The following is a 15,266-nucleotide window of genomic DNA, read 5'->3' on the forward strand; positions in this document are numbered from 1 at the left end:
CCTTATTTTCCTCCACTGTCTCTCAATGACAAAAAAAAACTGGAACAAACATCATTTCAAAAACAATTTATTTCAAAATATCTTTTCTGATATTCAATAAAGGCCATTTTAATTTCTTTAAACAGACAGTATCCGTATGTTGCAAAACTTTCAGTAAACAAAACAAATGCTAAATAACCATTTCACCAGCAAATTGTACATTTGACAGTACAGGCAGTTATGGCATTCAGATGGGTCGCTGTTAGAAAAGTAGACTGATGCATATTTCTGTTGGCTTGTTAGTGAAGGCAAACACATTGATCCCAAATGGGAAGACAGAAGCAGAGTGAAGCAAAAGGTGTGTGTGAGCCAGTTCCAGTGTGTTTTATTCTGAACACTGAGAGCCGAGCATTTCACTGCATTATGTAGAACAGCTCTAACCACTGTTCTTCTGGCAATTACAAGTCAAAGGTCCATCCTGAGCTCCCTCGCTCTCTCTCTCTCTCACACACACACACACACTCACACATACACACCATAAATAGTGGGATGATCCATTGTCAATCCACAAAAGTTTACATCAACAGCATCATCACCTCATAGGAATCTCTCTCTCTCTCTCTCTCTCTCGTTCTAAGGATATGGTGAAAACACTTTACACAAATGTACAAAACAATTTCATGAAGTAAACAAAATAACAGTGCTGTTCATCTACATTTCTAGATCAAAGTTTTCCGGCATCACTTCTGCTCACTGACGGCAGTTCAGTGTACACGTACACTGCTGTGCTACAGACATTTAAACCAACATCTGAATTGAAGTCCTATTTAGTGAAACCGAAATACATTCAGTTATTTGTTTTTTGCGATATATTTTGCCATTTGGACATCACCCTCCCTCTTTTAACTTTGACCTGTTATGTGTTATTGATACAAAACAGTTACGTAAATACAAGCTGCTCTTGTAATATTTGTATAATAAAAGTGGTATTTTATTTCTGACCCAGTAATGGTCCTAATAATACTGTATATTCACTTCACTTTCACAATTAAGACTGAAATGTACCTGGGCTAAAGAACAGTGGACATTACATATTTCTAACATGTCATCTGGCAGTATTCGGAAGGAAAAGTGATGCAGAACACTTCCTCATACAAACCAAAAGAAGCTACCGGTGAAACAACAACACTCCTGTGGTTTTTGAAACACTTAATTCAAAATAATGTTTCTGTGTACTTTTCAGTCCAGTACAGTTACTACAGTTACAGCCTGTCATTCAAAAGCATATGATGGAAACAGCTTTCCTTTGTAAGGCACTGAGCCTTACACTATTCTTGACATCAGTTACAGATTTACACCATCATCAAATCTCTTCCTGATGAGTCTTACAGTATTCCACTTGGCGTCGGAATCTCAAAAAGTGTCCACATGTGCCTCTCTTCTCAACAGTTGTCTCGGTGAGCGTCTGCGATCACAGTGACCAGGAGAAAAAAAAAAACCCCGTATCATGGCTCCACAGCTTGAAACTAAAATGGCCTGAGACAGAAAAGACAATGTGTTTCTTTGCAACTAAGAATTAGCTAAATAGTTACAGAGACACAGAAAGAACATGTGGTTACCTCTCTTCACCACGGTCCTCTTCAACCCAGGCCACTATTTTTCCTTCCCAGCCTGGAATGATTGCTCCATCCAGGAATACCTGGACACAATTATTTCTAGGTCTCAATGCATGTGGCAACACTCGGTAAATTTATGTTGATTAAACTTGAGTTAATAGTTATTTCACTGTTAGCAAACGATAAAAATGCTTTATAAACCATTTATTAGGCAACTGTTAAAAGCAGGATGCAAGGAGGGCTGCTCGGTTGTGGAAAATGGTGTCCCTCTGGTGTTCATCGGTTTAGGGCTCTTGTTCTTTCAGAATCGTAGAAAAAGTGTGAGGCACTCATGAGGGGTAATGAGTTAAAAAGCCTTTAATTAATTATCACATGCCTATGCATGTTTTATCCTGATGTTGTGATTCAACAGCCATACTTAATCAACGGCTGCCTCACACTTTTTCTACGATTCTTAAACAATTGTTGTTTGTAAGGGCTGACGAGGTAACGACATTTTCCCACCAGCTAAAAAGCTCATGACGAACAACTTCAATACCCGGGACACTGACTTTTTATAAGAAAAGATGCTCCCTATCTGTAAAATTAGTTTTATTCAGCTGTTAAATGAGGAGCTGAAGCCAACAGGTGGCACACCATCATCTTCTCAGTGAGGTAACCAACCCCTTTTCCTTCATTTGTTTTTTCAGGTTCCCTGTTTGTTTGCGTTTTAAAAAAAAAAGTGCGTTTTAATCATAAATACTACCAAATGCAAATCCTTCGCCATCGTCGTGTCAATCAACTCTTCTTACTCTCGTCATGTTAAGTGAAATGTGACTCCTGCTACTGTGCTGCGACCCAAGCTGCTAGCCTCGCTACGGCAAGGAGTACACACGTGTGGCAGTCTGAAGTTGTAGCATCGGTGTACGTAATGTTATGTAATGCAATGTGATTGGTGTATGTAGACTGCCATGTAACACTGGGAACACCAACTACTGCGGCAAGCCTTCTTTGTAAATGCATAAGAAACACTGTGTGGTTCATCTATAAAGATTACCTGGATGGCCATTTGGCCAAAGTTGCACCTTGAGTTTATACACCTTTACAATTGCTTAATGGTTAATGGTTATTATAAAATGTCGTGCAATGCATTTTAAATTTTACTATTACCCTCCTTTAATCTACATAACCCAGCGTTATCATACCTCTTCTTTAACAGTGCCAAACTCAGGGTCCAGGGCCTTGAAGTGGTACCTGTAGTTTCCCTCTCGATCCACAGCTGCCTTGACGTCCTTTAGAGTCACCTCACCCAGCCTGTACAATGTGTGCAAAGAGATTCACTCATCTAGAAGTTACGTGGCATTTTGTATTTTTTGTTTGTTCTGTTTTCTATCTAAGCCCCTCCATCTTAATTGTGTGTGTTGTGGCCAAATTTACTTCTTCATACAACACACACACCTCAATGCACACATACACTGACCTCTTCGGTATATTGATCATGGAAGGCGTTGGGGATTTTCCAGTAAAATAGAGGATTTTAGTGGAGGCGGGAGAACCACTGTGGGACTGACAAACATCTGCAATAAACAACAGAAACATAGTTGGTGAACGCATATTTCTCCTGAGCATGGATGCGTGTGTATTTGTTGGGGGGTACATCAACTTACTCATGCAAGGCCATGTGTCAGAGTCTGTGTGTTGACCTTTGCGTCTTGGAGATTTCCCCCTTCCCTGCAGTGTTTGGAAAAAATGTGGACAGCACCTCATGATTTTTAATCTCCACATTTTATCAAAAGTAATCATATCTAAGAAGATTACATGGTACAAATCAATATCTTTTTTTCCACTTGTGCTCATTTATCAATCAATTAGTGGCCACCAACTGATCATTTAACAACATTACAATACAATCCATCATAGCTTTGAGTTTGCCTTTGCAAATGCAAAGCAACTTCGACTTCTAACCTATAAAAGTGACCAAGCTGAATTTATTTTCAGTTTTAAGCACACAAAAAAAACTGTTATATATTTGTACCCTGTGTGTATGCACAACATGCAGTCTGTCGATGAGAGACACTATGCCCTGCTCAAGGGTGTCCAGTGTGTGGTGCTGCGGGTCGTGGTCTCTGAAGTTGTTCCTCAGACTCCTGAGTGAATCTCTTAGCAGCTGCATCTCCTCCGCCTGCTAACAGAGCACAAACACAAAAGCCGTGTCAAAAACAAAAAGCTCATTTTATTGAGGACAGCTGCGTGCTTGTTTATTGTGTACGTTCAGCGTGTTCTGTCCCTTGTTATTTCTTTAACTTGAAAGTAATAATCTGGGTTACACTGTTTCATGAGGTCAAATTACAATGTGTGACCTAAATACTACCAGAGAGCATAATGCAAGGGAATGTGAGAGTATACCTCGACATGTAGAACAATGAAAACAGGCAAACTGACTGAACGGCCTTTATCAACTTACCCCTGACATTGAGGGAGCTGGACTTCCAGAGTGAGAATACCCGTTGTTTTCTGTGCCGGCTGGAATCTGGAAAAAGGCAACAACAACAACAAAAAAGTGTCAGCTGTGTAACGTATATCTGAATTCATGACTGTCTTCTGCAGACTGAATATGAAACATAAACCTCAACTGTTTTTTTACTGAGCCAATCAAATATTGCCACAAATTAATAACGGGTAGGAATGAGATCCCATTCCATGGCCATGGGACTATATTAGTGCAGATTGTGGCAGGTTGTCAGGAGTGATGCTGTTTACTGAGCAGTGGATAACATAACACTTTTCTAATTGAGATTATAAACCTGTAATTACACTACAGCTAGGAATGTAAAAAAGCTGTTTTCTGCTGATATGAACACAGCAGTGGCTCTGACATTTCCCTCTGTGCCCTCTTGGCTTATGTCCCTTACAATTGTAATTTGTGGATTCGGGACATGTCTGCTGGTCCGTTCATGGTTAATTTGCAACCACAGCTTAATGATCTTGTTCCCACACGTTATTTAAGCAACATTACATAGAAATTGGCATTTTGTGCAATGTAGGTGCTAACTACAAGCAAAAGTCGTTATGTCATAACAGTGTGATGTCTTTCGAGCAGAAAGAGTCAGGAAAAAAACATTCTACCTGCATGCTGTTTTTATGCTCCAACTCTCTTTGCAAGTCACTCTGCCAAACAGACACACAGTCAGGCATTTAAATTTACACACATTAATACAAAGCTGCTGTATCCTAAAAATTAGATCATAAAAGTGACTAGTTTTTTTAATGAGTGGCCGCAAAGTCAAATTACACTTGTGCTTTAAGTTTGTTCTCCTGCATCAAAGGAAATTTGCAGCATTAATTTGCTGATTAAAGGAAAAAAACAAGACCGTGGAGGGCATTTCAAAAAGTGAGCTTAAGATTAACGTCTGGTCAAATATTTTCACACACGTCACTGAGCTTGACAGAACATTTTGAACCCACTGTAGCTCGTCTGACCCTCTTTTTAATCTTGTGAACACACCTGCTTTTTTTGGCCTTCTTCAAGCTTGTGTTTGAGCTGCTGCAGCAGTCTGTCCTTCTGTCCGACCTCCTTCTGCGATCCGACAGACAGGGAAGAAAAGGAAGGGTTTGTTACTTATTATAAACAGATGTTGCGTAATGTTAAGTTGAATCAAATGATTAAACCAAGTTGCAGCAAACCGTTTAAAGACAGGGACCAGAGTGCCTCACCTTGCATTCAACCCACAGCCTGTTACATTCCTCCAGCTTCCACTGCAGCTCCGCCTGTAACACATTTTCATAGAGGAATTTGTATACACATTTTAAAGCAGTGTTTTGAAGATTTTACTTTCACTTGAACAAAAAATCAGACTTGTGCTTGAGACTATTTCGTACATTCTGGTTGTTGAGTTCATCCTTGGTCATGCTGGCTCTGAGAAGCTCTTGCTTCATCTGCAGTATCGATGCCTCCTGAGTGCACAGCCTCTGCTGCTGGGCGTCCTGCACATTCACGAAACAACAGAAAGCCAGCACCTTAGCCAGCTGCTTTTCTATGACACAACAAGAATCATATCTAACACAGCAATGAGCAATCATTAACTGCAGATCCGGCATTGTCTCACCTTGACTCCCTGCAGGTTTCTCATCTCCTGCCTACAGCGCAACAGTTCCCTCTAAAGCAAACAGCAAACAGCACACTCTGAATCAAATGTTAATCACAGCGTGCATTTCACAATCCAGTTTATCCTCTTAGTGTGTCTTTGGTCCTAACAAAAAGAAAACAATTTGTTTACCTTTAACTCCTGAGCCTCCTCCATGCTCTGATCCAAACGACTGCGAATGACTACCTGGAAAAGAGTCAGGACCGAAGGGATGTGTGTGAGAACCACAATGGACTGAGTAAGAAGGGTAACTGATACCCGTGTCACCCTCTGACGCACACATAAGCATGCACACACACACAGACCCAGAGTCAAGAGAGAGAAATGTGATCTGGGCTGAACACAAAGAGCTGGTGAAATAGAGCGAAGAAGAGTGCGACACAGAAAAAGGGAGAAAAAAGAACAGAAAAAGGGATGAAGAGCTAAAAATAATTTAAGGAGAGACTGTCGCTACCAGTTGCTGCTCAGCGTTGCCTTGGTCCAACCTCAGAGTCACGTCCTGCTCATCCTCAGGCAGCGAACCATGCAGCAGCAGGGCCTTAAAAACACAAAGGTGGAACATGTGACACCAGTTTGCACTTTGGACTAGGTCGTCTGATGCATGTAGAAATGTCACGGTGTCCCACCAGATCCCACCCTCTCTGCACAAGTACTGCCACCAACCAGGAGGAGAACACAGAATATAAACCGCAGCACTTGAAACTTCATATGGAAGTCAACAAAAAGGCGTTTGGATTGAAAATGGTACCACACTCGAGAAGAATGTGACCAGGATCAAACTCAAACCTCAATATGCTCGCACCTGTAAAGCAGACACCATCTTTCGCGTGTCCTGCACCTCCTTCTCCAGAGTCTCGCTGAGAGAATCCTCCCATGCAGTTTCCACCGCATCCTGAGTTGACTCTGCTGCATGCAAGCGGGGCGTACAACCACACAACACAGTGTTACAAGTGTGAAACAACATATATCCTGAGGTTCACGCATCAAATGACATGTCAGATTGTTGGAACTCACCACTGATCTGCTGCTGCTGCTGGCTGTCTTCCAGCTGTCGGTCTGTGTGGCTACTGGGTGGAGCTCTCGGAGATGACAGTGGACTGACGGAGCTGAGGCTCGAGGAAGATGAAACACTGATTAATCATGTTATTCCAGAGACGGACGCAGGGTTCGTACACATTTTTCAAGGTCAAATTCAAGCACTTTTCAAGCACTTTTAAGGGTCATTTTTATGATTTTCCAGCACCTTACTGCTGTGGTAAAATACATATCTAAAGGAATATATATACTTGTGATTTTTTTCTTCACTTTTTATCACAATTATGTACATTGTATTATGCTGTAAACATCTAAAATTATATTCTATAATAGCAAAAACTTCAGAAATCAATTATCCAGTCTGATCCCAATTTTGTAAAAGACACAGAGTTATAATGTCAAGCACTTTCAAGCACTTAAACTAAAATCCAAGCACTTTTCAGACCTTGAAAACACAACATTGAAATTCAAGCACTTTCAAGGATTTCAAGCAACCGTACAAACCCTGCGGACAGGTGTGTGTATATGTAAATATAAATACAATTATTTGAGACATTCTGTGCTTCAGGATGGTTTGTGTCAGACGACAAGAAGCTCCCGGAAAGCCTGATGCTTGCACAAACAATTGTCTTGTGTTAGGCAGATGGTAACACATAGATCAGAAGTGTTGATAAAATGGTTAAGTTGATTGCTCTTCGCTGGTCTTGGTCTAGTCTGGGTCTCAAACCTCGGTTTCCATGATCTTGACAACAACACTGTGTCTTTTATTATCATATCTCAGTTTCAAATATCATGGTTTTTACCAATACCAATTTATCTCAATACCCCTAATTTCTATTTATCTGCAATATCAATAAAGAAAGTGTAAAGCAATATACACAGCAGGCAAAAAAAAGAGTATGAAGCAGCAGCTACAGTCCATGGAACATCATCAGTGTCATCAACGCGTCCACTCTCTCACGGAATTCTCAAAAGAGGATGACCTGCTCTATTCAAACATGGACACGATTGGACTTGACGCAAACTTTGTGCTGATGTCCAGGCCAACTGACTGACCGACTGAATCCAGGTATATTTCAGGGCAGTCCATGTGTGAAAGGGGCTTGGTTGGACAAGACAACAACAACGACATTCACCAAAATCAAAGTTGCTGTTTTCCTTACAAACACATTAATAGGGGGCTTTTAAACAAAGGGTGCCTGTTCAACAATCTTCACAAATAATACTTAAAATCCTGACTTTGGACTCAGGGCTCAAGAAGGGAAAGGAAAGAGCACGGATAAAATAAAGCAACACATGACACATATCTTCTCAATTCTAACTTGCCGAGAGAAGCCTTAAATCCTCACATGCCTTTGCAAATCAAAGCATTGCAGCCCTGTAGAAATGTTACAGTAAAAGTAGCATAAACTCACATACACTTGCACAGGAATCCTCACACACACTCACACACACACACACACACACACACACACACACACACACTCACACTCACACTCACACACTCACACAGTGTCGCACAGTATCTGTTCTTACCATTTAATCTGCGTCCCCCCCATAGTGCGTTACAGGTGGTTTAAACTGTGCATTAAACTTTCCAAGGAATCTGAGATCAACCCTGCATGCGGGTCTCTGGCTTCAGCATCTCGACAAACTCATGACAGTGTGTGATTCTCCCCAGCCTAACACACCCCGCCCCTCGCCCTCCAGCTAGCTAACATGGTGACCAACGCAGCAAACCCTGCTGAGCATCTCTCACTTAATTAAGCTACACATTGTGATAACGGCAAACACATCATGGTTCAACAAATAATCAATGCATGCACTCCTCTTCCTGTCATCTTAAACAGAAACACACACACACACACACACAACTGAACTCACATTTAAACACACAGAGCGGGACTTCAAAGGGACATGTGATTTGTGAAGATAAAAAATCAATTATTTATTTTTTCCATCATCCATCTGGCTACCTCACACACAAACACATGCACGCAAACACACACCCACACACACACACGCACGCACGCCAGGGTGAAGTACTAAAAGCTAAGTCATATGCTCTGTCAGGCAGTGAGACACACAAACACACACACAGATGTGCCAGAGAATGTAGTCTACTGTTTCAAGTGTGGCATTAAAGATGGCAGATAACAGAGAGCTTACATAAAATGAACTGCAGGCAAACCTGTGAAGTATAAACAGCAACAAAGTGGAGCTTGTTGTCCCAAACACTGAGTTCGCACGGTTGTCTAAAAATACATTAAGCTGAAATAAATGTTTTGTAAAGACATGTACAAATGGCAAGTTTAATTACATAACCATACAACTATGCCACTACAGCAACCTCTTTCCTGAATAGAGGCCAGCACAGCCGCCACGCTTTTAGGTAGGTTTTAATTTTCTTCAACCTCATGCCACAGCCCTGTATTATCATTTAAAATGGCACAACCTCACATGATCCAGCCCACAACTGAGTCTATGTTTGGAAGTGGTGCAGACCTGTGAGAGATTTTACAAGTGCTTTTTTGACAGTATACAAACAAAACAGCTGTCATTTGCTGCACGCGCTCTTTTTTCTCTCCTCTCAGGCACAAACGCACATCAAGATTTCTGCCAGTGTACAGCAAGACCAGTGGCCAGAATCTTTGTGAATAGAATGAAATTCAAAATATAAGTAGCAAACTCCTGTCAGGAATAACTCAGAGGTTGTGTGATTAAAGGGAAGGGGATTTGCCATGGGCTTAGTGACAACTTTGACCTAGGGTCACTTAAAGGTTAACACCACTAATTTTACACATTAAAGGGTAATTAAAGGTCTCTGAGAGTACAACTGCATAAAGTAGTACAAAGCCTTTTGTGGCTCCAAAAGGAAGTTGCATGTAATTTGATATAATGCCTATAGTGATGTCATTCTGTGGCTATGTTGCTTCGTGGGTAAAGTAGGCACCCGTTTTTGAAAAGTAGTCCACTCGTCTAGAATCGTCCTCCTATAACACTGTCGGACTCATTGTGGACAATTTAAAAACAAACGATCAAAGTCAATACAGCTGAACCAGAGGTATCGTGTTCTTCTTCCTTTTTCAAAACTGGCACCTACATTACCCACAATGCAACTCAGCCAGTGAGTTACATCACTGGAGGCAATTCATAAATTTACACACAGCTTCCTCTGGAGCCACAAAAGGCTTTCTTTAGAATACTTTCTTCACACATGCAGTAGTACTCCACAAGACCTGTAACCACACTTGCCACCCTTTAAGGTGATGTGACCTCTAAGGTGGACTCCCAATTCCCAGACTCCCAACACACTCCAATTAAAATACTCAGAGGGACATTATGTATGTATGCAGATTCTATATATAAAGATAATGTATGTATCAATTAAGGCAAAAACAGTCAGTGCATTTGTAAGAGACCATCAAAAACTCCAAGTAGTAGATTACCTGCTAGCCTGAGGATTGTCCTCTTCATCTGGAGATCCTCTTTCATACTGCTCAACGAGTGCTCGAACACACACACTCTTTTCCACATCCAACCCCCAGCCACTGAGGGATGACAAACAAAACATATGGTATTTATTCAGAAACAACAACTGGCATGCAGTTTTCATAAAAAAATACACTGTAGCAGTGATGAGGACATTAACCTGGGTGATCTGTGTTTGTCCACAAGAGGGCAGCAAAGACTACATGTCTCTAACAAATGACTACTGTGGTAGACAACATTTGGATATGAAAGAAACATACTGACATGGGTTTTTGTCGATGTTTACTGTAGCCATCATACCTGTGGATACGTGTGGCACGTGTAGGCTGCGAGGCATCAATTCTTGCTGATGTGAGTGCGGCAGCAGCGCCTTGTGCTAGTGCAACCGTGGAGAGAGGGTTGTGGCTGGTAGAGCCTCTCGTCAAACTCCTCCCACTTCCAGAGGCAGCCCTCTGACTGGCTGAGGGTTTGAAGTGGGCTGCCAGGGCCAGAATTATCCTCATTACAGATTTCAGATTACCATCGACAATGTCTGCAGACAGAAAGGGAGCACATGTCCATCAATAATGAACAAGTGCACAGCAGTACTTGCAACACACTGTTGAAAGAGTTACAACAGGGTTAGCGTTAGCGTTATGACATGAGGATTGTGGATGTAGACACAGGGAGAAATATGTATTTGTTGCAATGTAAACACGCGATATTCTTGAGCTTTAAGATTTAGGGTTGATTAATTATTCTGATTACGATAAAGGATCAACAACCAGAAAATTTTAGCAACACCTGCTCTCAACGTGACAGGGAGAAAAACACACACTTCTCTGTGATTTACCTCTTGCGGATATGTGTGGCATGCGAATGTGTCTGGAGGAAATGAACTGCAGGACTTGCTCCACATTCTTCCTGCTCTCCTCTTTGTTTTGCGGGGCAGCATACACTCCCTCCAGCACTTCCCCAGCTGTCGATTTCAACAAGATTTGAGAACGAGAGAAAAAAAATCAATTATGCAACAACTGGTAAAAGAAACGATAACACATTAAAATATGTTATAGCAGTAGTATGTTATTTGTCAAAAGTCATTCAGTGTGTGTAAATGCATGTGTGATTGTGTCTTACAGACTTAATTTTATAGTTGGTACCACTGGATAGAATTCATCTTCAAGGATATGTTCACCCAAACAATGAACACAAAACATTTCTGGAGAACAGCAGTGCAGCATTTTCCTAAAACAACTGTATAATACGGGAACACACACACACACACAAAAAAACAAAAGAAAACTAAAAGAAAATATAAAATGGCCCCATACAGCTCATCTGGCTCAAGTCCCCAATAGCCTTGTTATCACAAATTGAATTAAAAAATGTTATGTTCACCCTTTTTAGAGCTTCACTGTAGCTAAAAGCATTAGCATGCACCCTGTCTGAAGTGGCTGGACAGCACAGACTCGTCTGTCCAAATCACTTTTGGATATCAAAGCTGCAAGCTGTATGGGGCCATTTTATGTCTTTTTTCTGTTTTTCGATTTTGATTTACAGTTTAAAACAAATCCCCATCTTATTCAGTTGTTTAGGAGAATGATGCAACATAGTTTTGCTGTGAAGCCCCAGAAATCTTTGGTTGACTCATAAATTCACCTGACTTTCCATCCGCATGGGGATTGGTAGATATGACTGAATTTTCACATTTGGGTGTATCTATCCTTTAAACATGATTTCGCTTGGTACGGACTATAATGGTGATAAATGTTTTCAAAACCATGCATTTAAAGGTTCAGGCCATTAAAAGTTCCTGTCTCTGAATAATGGTTGTTGCATTTGACGCTGATTCATGATATCTAAATTATCGTGATGTCACTGTTGTTCACACTTTCATCTTCAGTTCATTCAAACAACGAATTAGTACAGCAGATTACCACACACTTTTCATGCTGTCACCAATCAAGACACACACCTGACATACATTTGTGTCTAGGCTTAGAAAAATGTTCAGCTAAAAGGAGATTTTTCTTTTTAATGAAGGAAATGGATCTCAGACAGGCCTCCTTGATGTTGAAACATTACTTATAATCATGTAAATAAGGGCGTATCGGTCAAAGGTGACAAGTACAAAATGTTTAACTATGTACGCACTCTTAAATGGACCAGTTCATATATTAAGATCTCCTGGCACCGGCATTGTTTTCCTTTTTCTTCCCACAGCATTATTACACCATGAGAGCCGTTTGTGTGTGTGATCATGCATGTGTGTACTTACCAACTATCTCTATTAGTTGTGTGAGCACCACCCCATCCTGCAGATCATGCCTCAGGTCCGTAATGGGCTTCAGGCCCGGTTTCCTCTTCAGCTGCGAGTTCACCCAGGAAACATACGCAGCCAGCTGTTGCTGCAATCCGTCGATCAGATACACACAAATCCAACAAACCACAGACAAACACACAGCTTAGATTGGGGGCCAAAAAAAGGCTGAGACCCATGGCATAACAAATGAGTTCCTTTGTTTATTATGTTGGGACAGGAGAGAGGGGGGCAGGGGCAGTCTGTTGTCCCGCTGCCTATTAAATTTTACTTTCCTTCTGAAGGCCAAAGCATATTATCTGGTGTTGAGCACAGTAACAGGGTTCAGCCCTCCTCTCCTCTATTTCACCGCATCCTCCACCTTTACCGGTCCCGACAAGTCACGTGACGGCTCGTTGTCCTGGATACGTTACAAAGAACGCGCCCTGTTCTGCACACAACACTGAACACCTCGTTTAAAGATAACGTTGCCGCGACGTTTTGGTTGGTTTGTGGCTTTTTTACACGGCGTGGTGGAGCTGCCTGGTGTCTTATTTCCTGTGATCCAATACTAGCTTATTTAGCGTAAAGCCAGCTACTTACTTGACATTGTGGAGCTAGAATTCATGTATTTTTTCTTTTGGCCCTTATTACATGTCAACTTCAACATTCACATTTCAATATTTGGTTGTGCATACATGTGTAAATTCTATCTAAACTTATGCCTCTTCGTCGTTTCCCGGTGTAGCGGTCAGATGTTTAGCTGATTTACCTGGCTCCTGCTCGCTAAATAATAGCTAGCCTAACTCGATAAACATTAACATGAGCGTTAGTAACGCTAGGTAGACGTTACCTCATTAAAGCCCCCATGAAGAACCTCATCCAGCAAACTTCCTCTCGAAAGTGAGGCGATCATCTTTTAACTCGAAAACCCATTTAAGATAGCTAGCAGGCTAGCTTCATTCACTCTCACACGACTCGCCTGAAACAAGGGACAGAACCCCGTTACCAACTGCCGCTGCACTCCTGCAAACGTCAACAAACCGAGACAATTGAGGGATCTGAGGACTGCTACCGTTACTCCGGCCGGGAAACCGGTGTCAAACTCACTGACATACATGACTTCCGGTCGCGGGTTTCACAATAAAACTATCTATCAACACTTCCGGGATTCATATCGCAACAGATCAGACTGGTTTCTCTTTACCCGAAACAACGGATTAGCGATAAACAAGCAAATATAAAGTCAGCATAAGTTTCACAATTCACAATGTATGTGATTCTTAACTTAGCTTAGCTCTTTTCTGTCCTCAAAAAGAGACAGTATAAGCTTCATGTACAATCCATTGACATTATGCCGGCAAAAATGTGGCCCAACACCAATTTAAAGAGGTTGTATTATGCTTTTTGTGTTTTTGCCTTTCCTTTATTGTGTAATAAAGCATTTCTGTGCATGTAAAGGGTCTGCAAAGTGAAAAAGCCCAAAGTCCACGCGAAAGAGAGTTATTCTCTCCCAAAGAAAACACTGCTCTTGTACTACCTGAAACCTGGTTTGGAGTTGAGCATTTATTTCCTTAACTTATGTCCATCACAATGTAACAGGCTTTATATAAACATATATTTTTGTATGTATACACTGAAATATATACACTCAAGATAGTCAGCAGACATATAGTTGCCGCTTCTGTAACAGAGTTATTTTAGATCACACTACCTTCAGCATTACCTGCTCTAATCTGCCTCTGATTGGCTACCTCATGCCCGTTAAATATTGCATGTGCAACTCTTGCCAAAGATTGAACAGAGGCGAGATATCTCACTATAGTTAAAATGGAGCATTCAAGCAACAGTGTGAAAAGGGATAACACAGCAATGCATCATATGAGAAAAAAAAAGGTTTTTTGGAAAATTAAAGTATGTAAACAAATTCTACTAGGACCCCAAAATAAAAGTATGCACCTGAACATATTTTTTTCACAATATGACCTATTTAGCCTAAAATCTGTTTCACAGATGATTTATATAAAAGAATAAACAGACATTAGATAAACTTCATATTATAATGTTTTCTAGCAATGTGAATGTTTGTTTGCATTGTTTATTTGTATATTCTTCTTGTTTTAAACTTGTTCTTGTTTTGCTATTTTTTTTTATCTTGTTCTTTTGCTGCTAATGTCTAACAGCTACCAAACATGAATATAATGAAAACGTAAGTATCTTATTTCTTATGTATGAGTGATACATGTACACATTAGATAAAGAGAGACCATATTGTATGTAATTTTATTTTTAAGTTTTATTTCATCATATTATGATCACCATGAATATTGTATGACTGCATTCAGCATATTCATCACTAAACATCTGACAAAGCCATGCCATTTCAACACATTAAGGAGTTTGCCCTGCAAATATCTTGAGATTTAGCTCTTTTGATAGCTAACACAAGACACTATAAGTGTCATTCTATTCTGGCTCTCTGGCTGAGCATTGGGGGCTTGGAGGACTGGAGGTGCTTGGGTCGCTCAGAGAGGGAACTGGTGCTTGAGAGTCTCTCTCAAGCTGGGTGGACAAGTGCAAGCACAGCCTGGAAGTGGGTTGTGATGACTGAGCAGAGACTGGCATTTCCATGTTGCTGGAAGACAGGATGTGACCTGCAGAAAAAGTGCAAGATAGATTAATGTAAAGTTATACAGTAATAGCTGATAACCATCTTTACTGACAAAAAGCTAGTGAATAGTC

General features: G+C 40.9%; 2 protein-coding genes across 11 annotated transcripts in view; both read right to left on the reverse strand.

Annotated features, from left to right (window-relative positions):
* Positions 1–51: 51 nt before the first annotated feature.
* On the reverse strand, positions 52–13,642 carry LOC115594301 (dixin-like). 7 transcript variants are annotated; one of them, XM_030438279.1, is made up of 21 exons: positions 13,378–13,642; positions 12,504–12,633; positions 11,079–11,204; positions 10,547–10,778; positions 10,204–10,305; positions 6,734–6,831; positions 6,522–6,622; positions 6,174–6,257; positions 5,852–5,905; positions 5,681–5,731; positions 5,454–5,558; positions 5,289–5,342; positions 5,080–5,151; positions 4,701–4,742; positions 4,039–4,104; positions 3,610–3,759; positions 3,242–3,305; positions 3,055–3,151; positions 2,780–2,888; positions 1,599–1,678; positions 52–1,444 (listed from the first exon to the last, which is right to left on the reverse strand). In XM_030438279.1, the coding sequence occupies exons 1-21, from the start codon at positions 13,438–13,440 to the stop codon at positions 1,393–1,395; spliced, it is 1,932 nt and encodes a 643-aa protein (XP_030294139.1). In that variant the 5' UTR covers positions 13,441–13,642; the 3' UTR covers positions 52–1,392. The 7 variants fall into 7 exon arrangements, with proteins under 7 accessions (XP_030294139.1, XP_030294138.1, XP_030294142.1 ...); XM_030438278.1 differs by having other exon boundaries at positions 6,522–6,625; positions 12,504–12,664; XM_030438282.1 differs by having other exon boundaries at positions 6,734–6,825; positions 13,378–13,641.
* Positions 13,643–14,795: 1,153 nt separating this feature from the next.
* The window catches only part of cfap54 (cilia and flagella associated 54), a 74,610-nt gene continuing 74,139 nt past the window's right edge, over positions 14,796–15,266 (reverse strand). For all 4 annotated transcript variants that reach the window (XM_030438171.1, XM_030438170.1, XM_030438169.1 and 1 more), the window contains one exon: positions 14,796–15,178. In XM_030438171.1, the coding sequence (XP_030294031.1) occupies positions 14,991–15,178 (188 nt within the window). In that variant the 3' untranslated portion in view covers positions 14,796–14,990. The remainder of the gene's footprint in view (positions 15,179–15,266) is intronic.

Source organism: Sparus aurata, chromosome 13, assembly GCF_900880675.1.
Source record: "Sparus aurata chromosome 13, fSpaAur1.1, whole genome shotgun sequence".
Classification (NCBI taxonomy): domain Eukaryota; kingdom Metazoa; phylum Chordata; class Actinopteri; order Spariformes; family Sparidae; genus Sparus; species Sparus aurata.

Bases quoted from the DNA above. Each gene is read 5' to 3' on its own strand.
- LOC115594301 (XM_030438277.1), bottom strand. From the start codon at position 13,440: ATGATCGCCTCACTTTCGAGAGGAAGTTTGCTGGATGAGGTTCTTCAT. The intron at 11,205-12,503 runs GTAAGTACACAC...TGAAATCGACAG, and splicing joins ACAACTAATAGAGATAGTTG to CTGGGGAAGTGCTGGAGGGA. The intron at 3,306-3,609 runs GTACAAATATAT...CAAACACTGCAG, and splicing joins ATGTTGTGCATACACACAGG to GGAAGGGGGAAATCTCCAAG.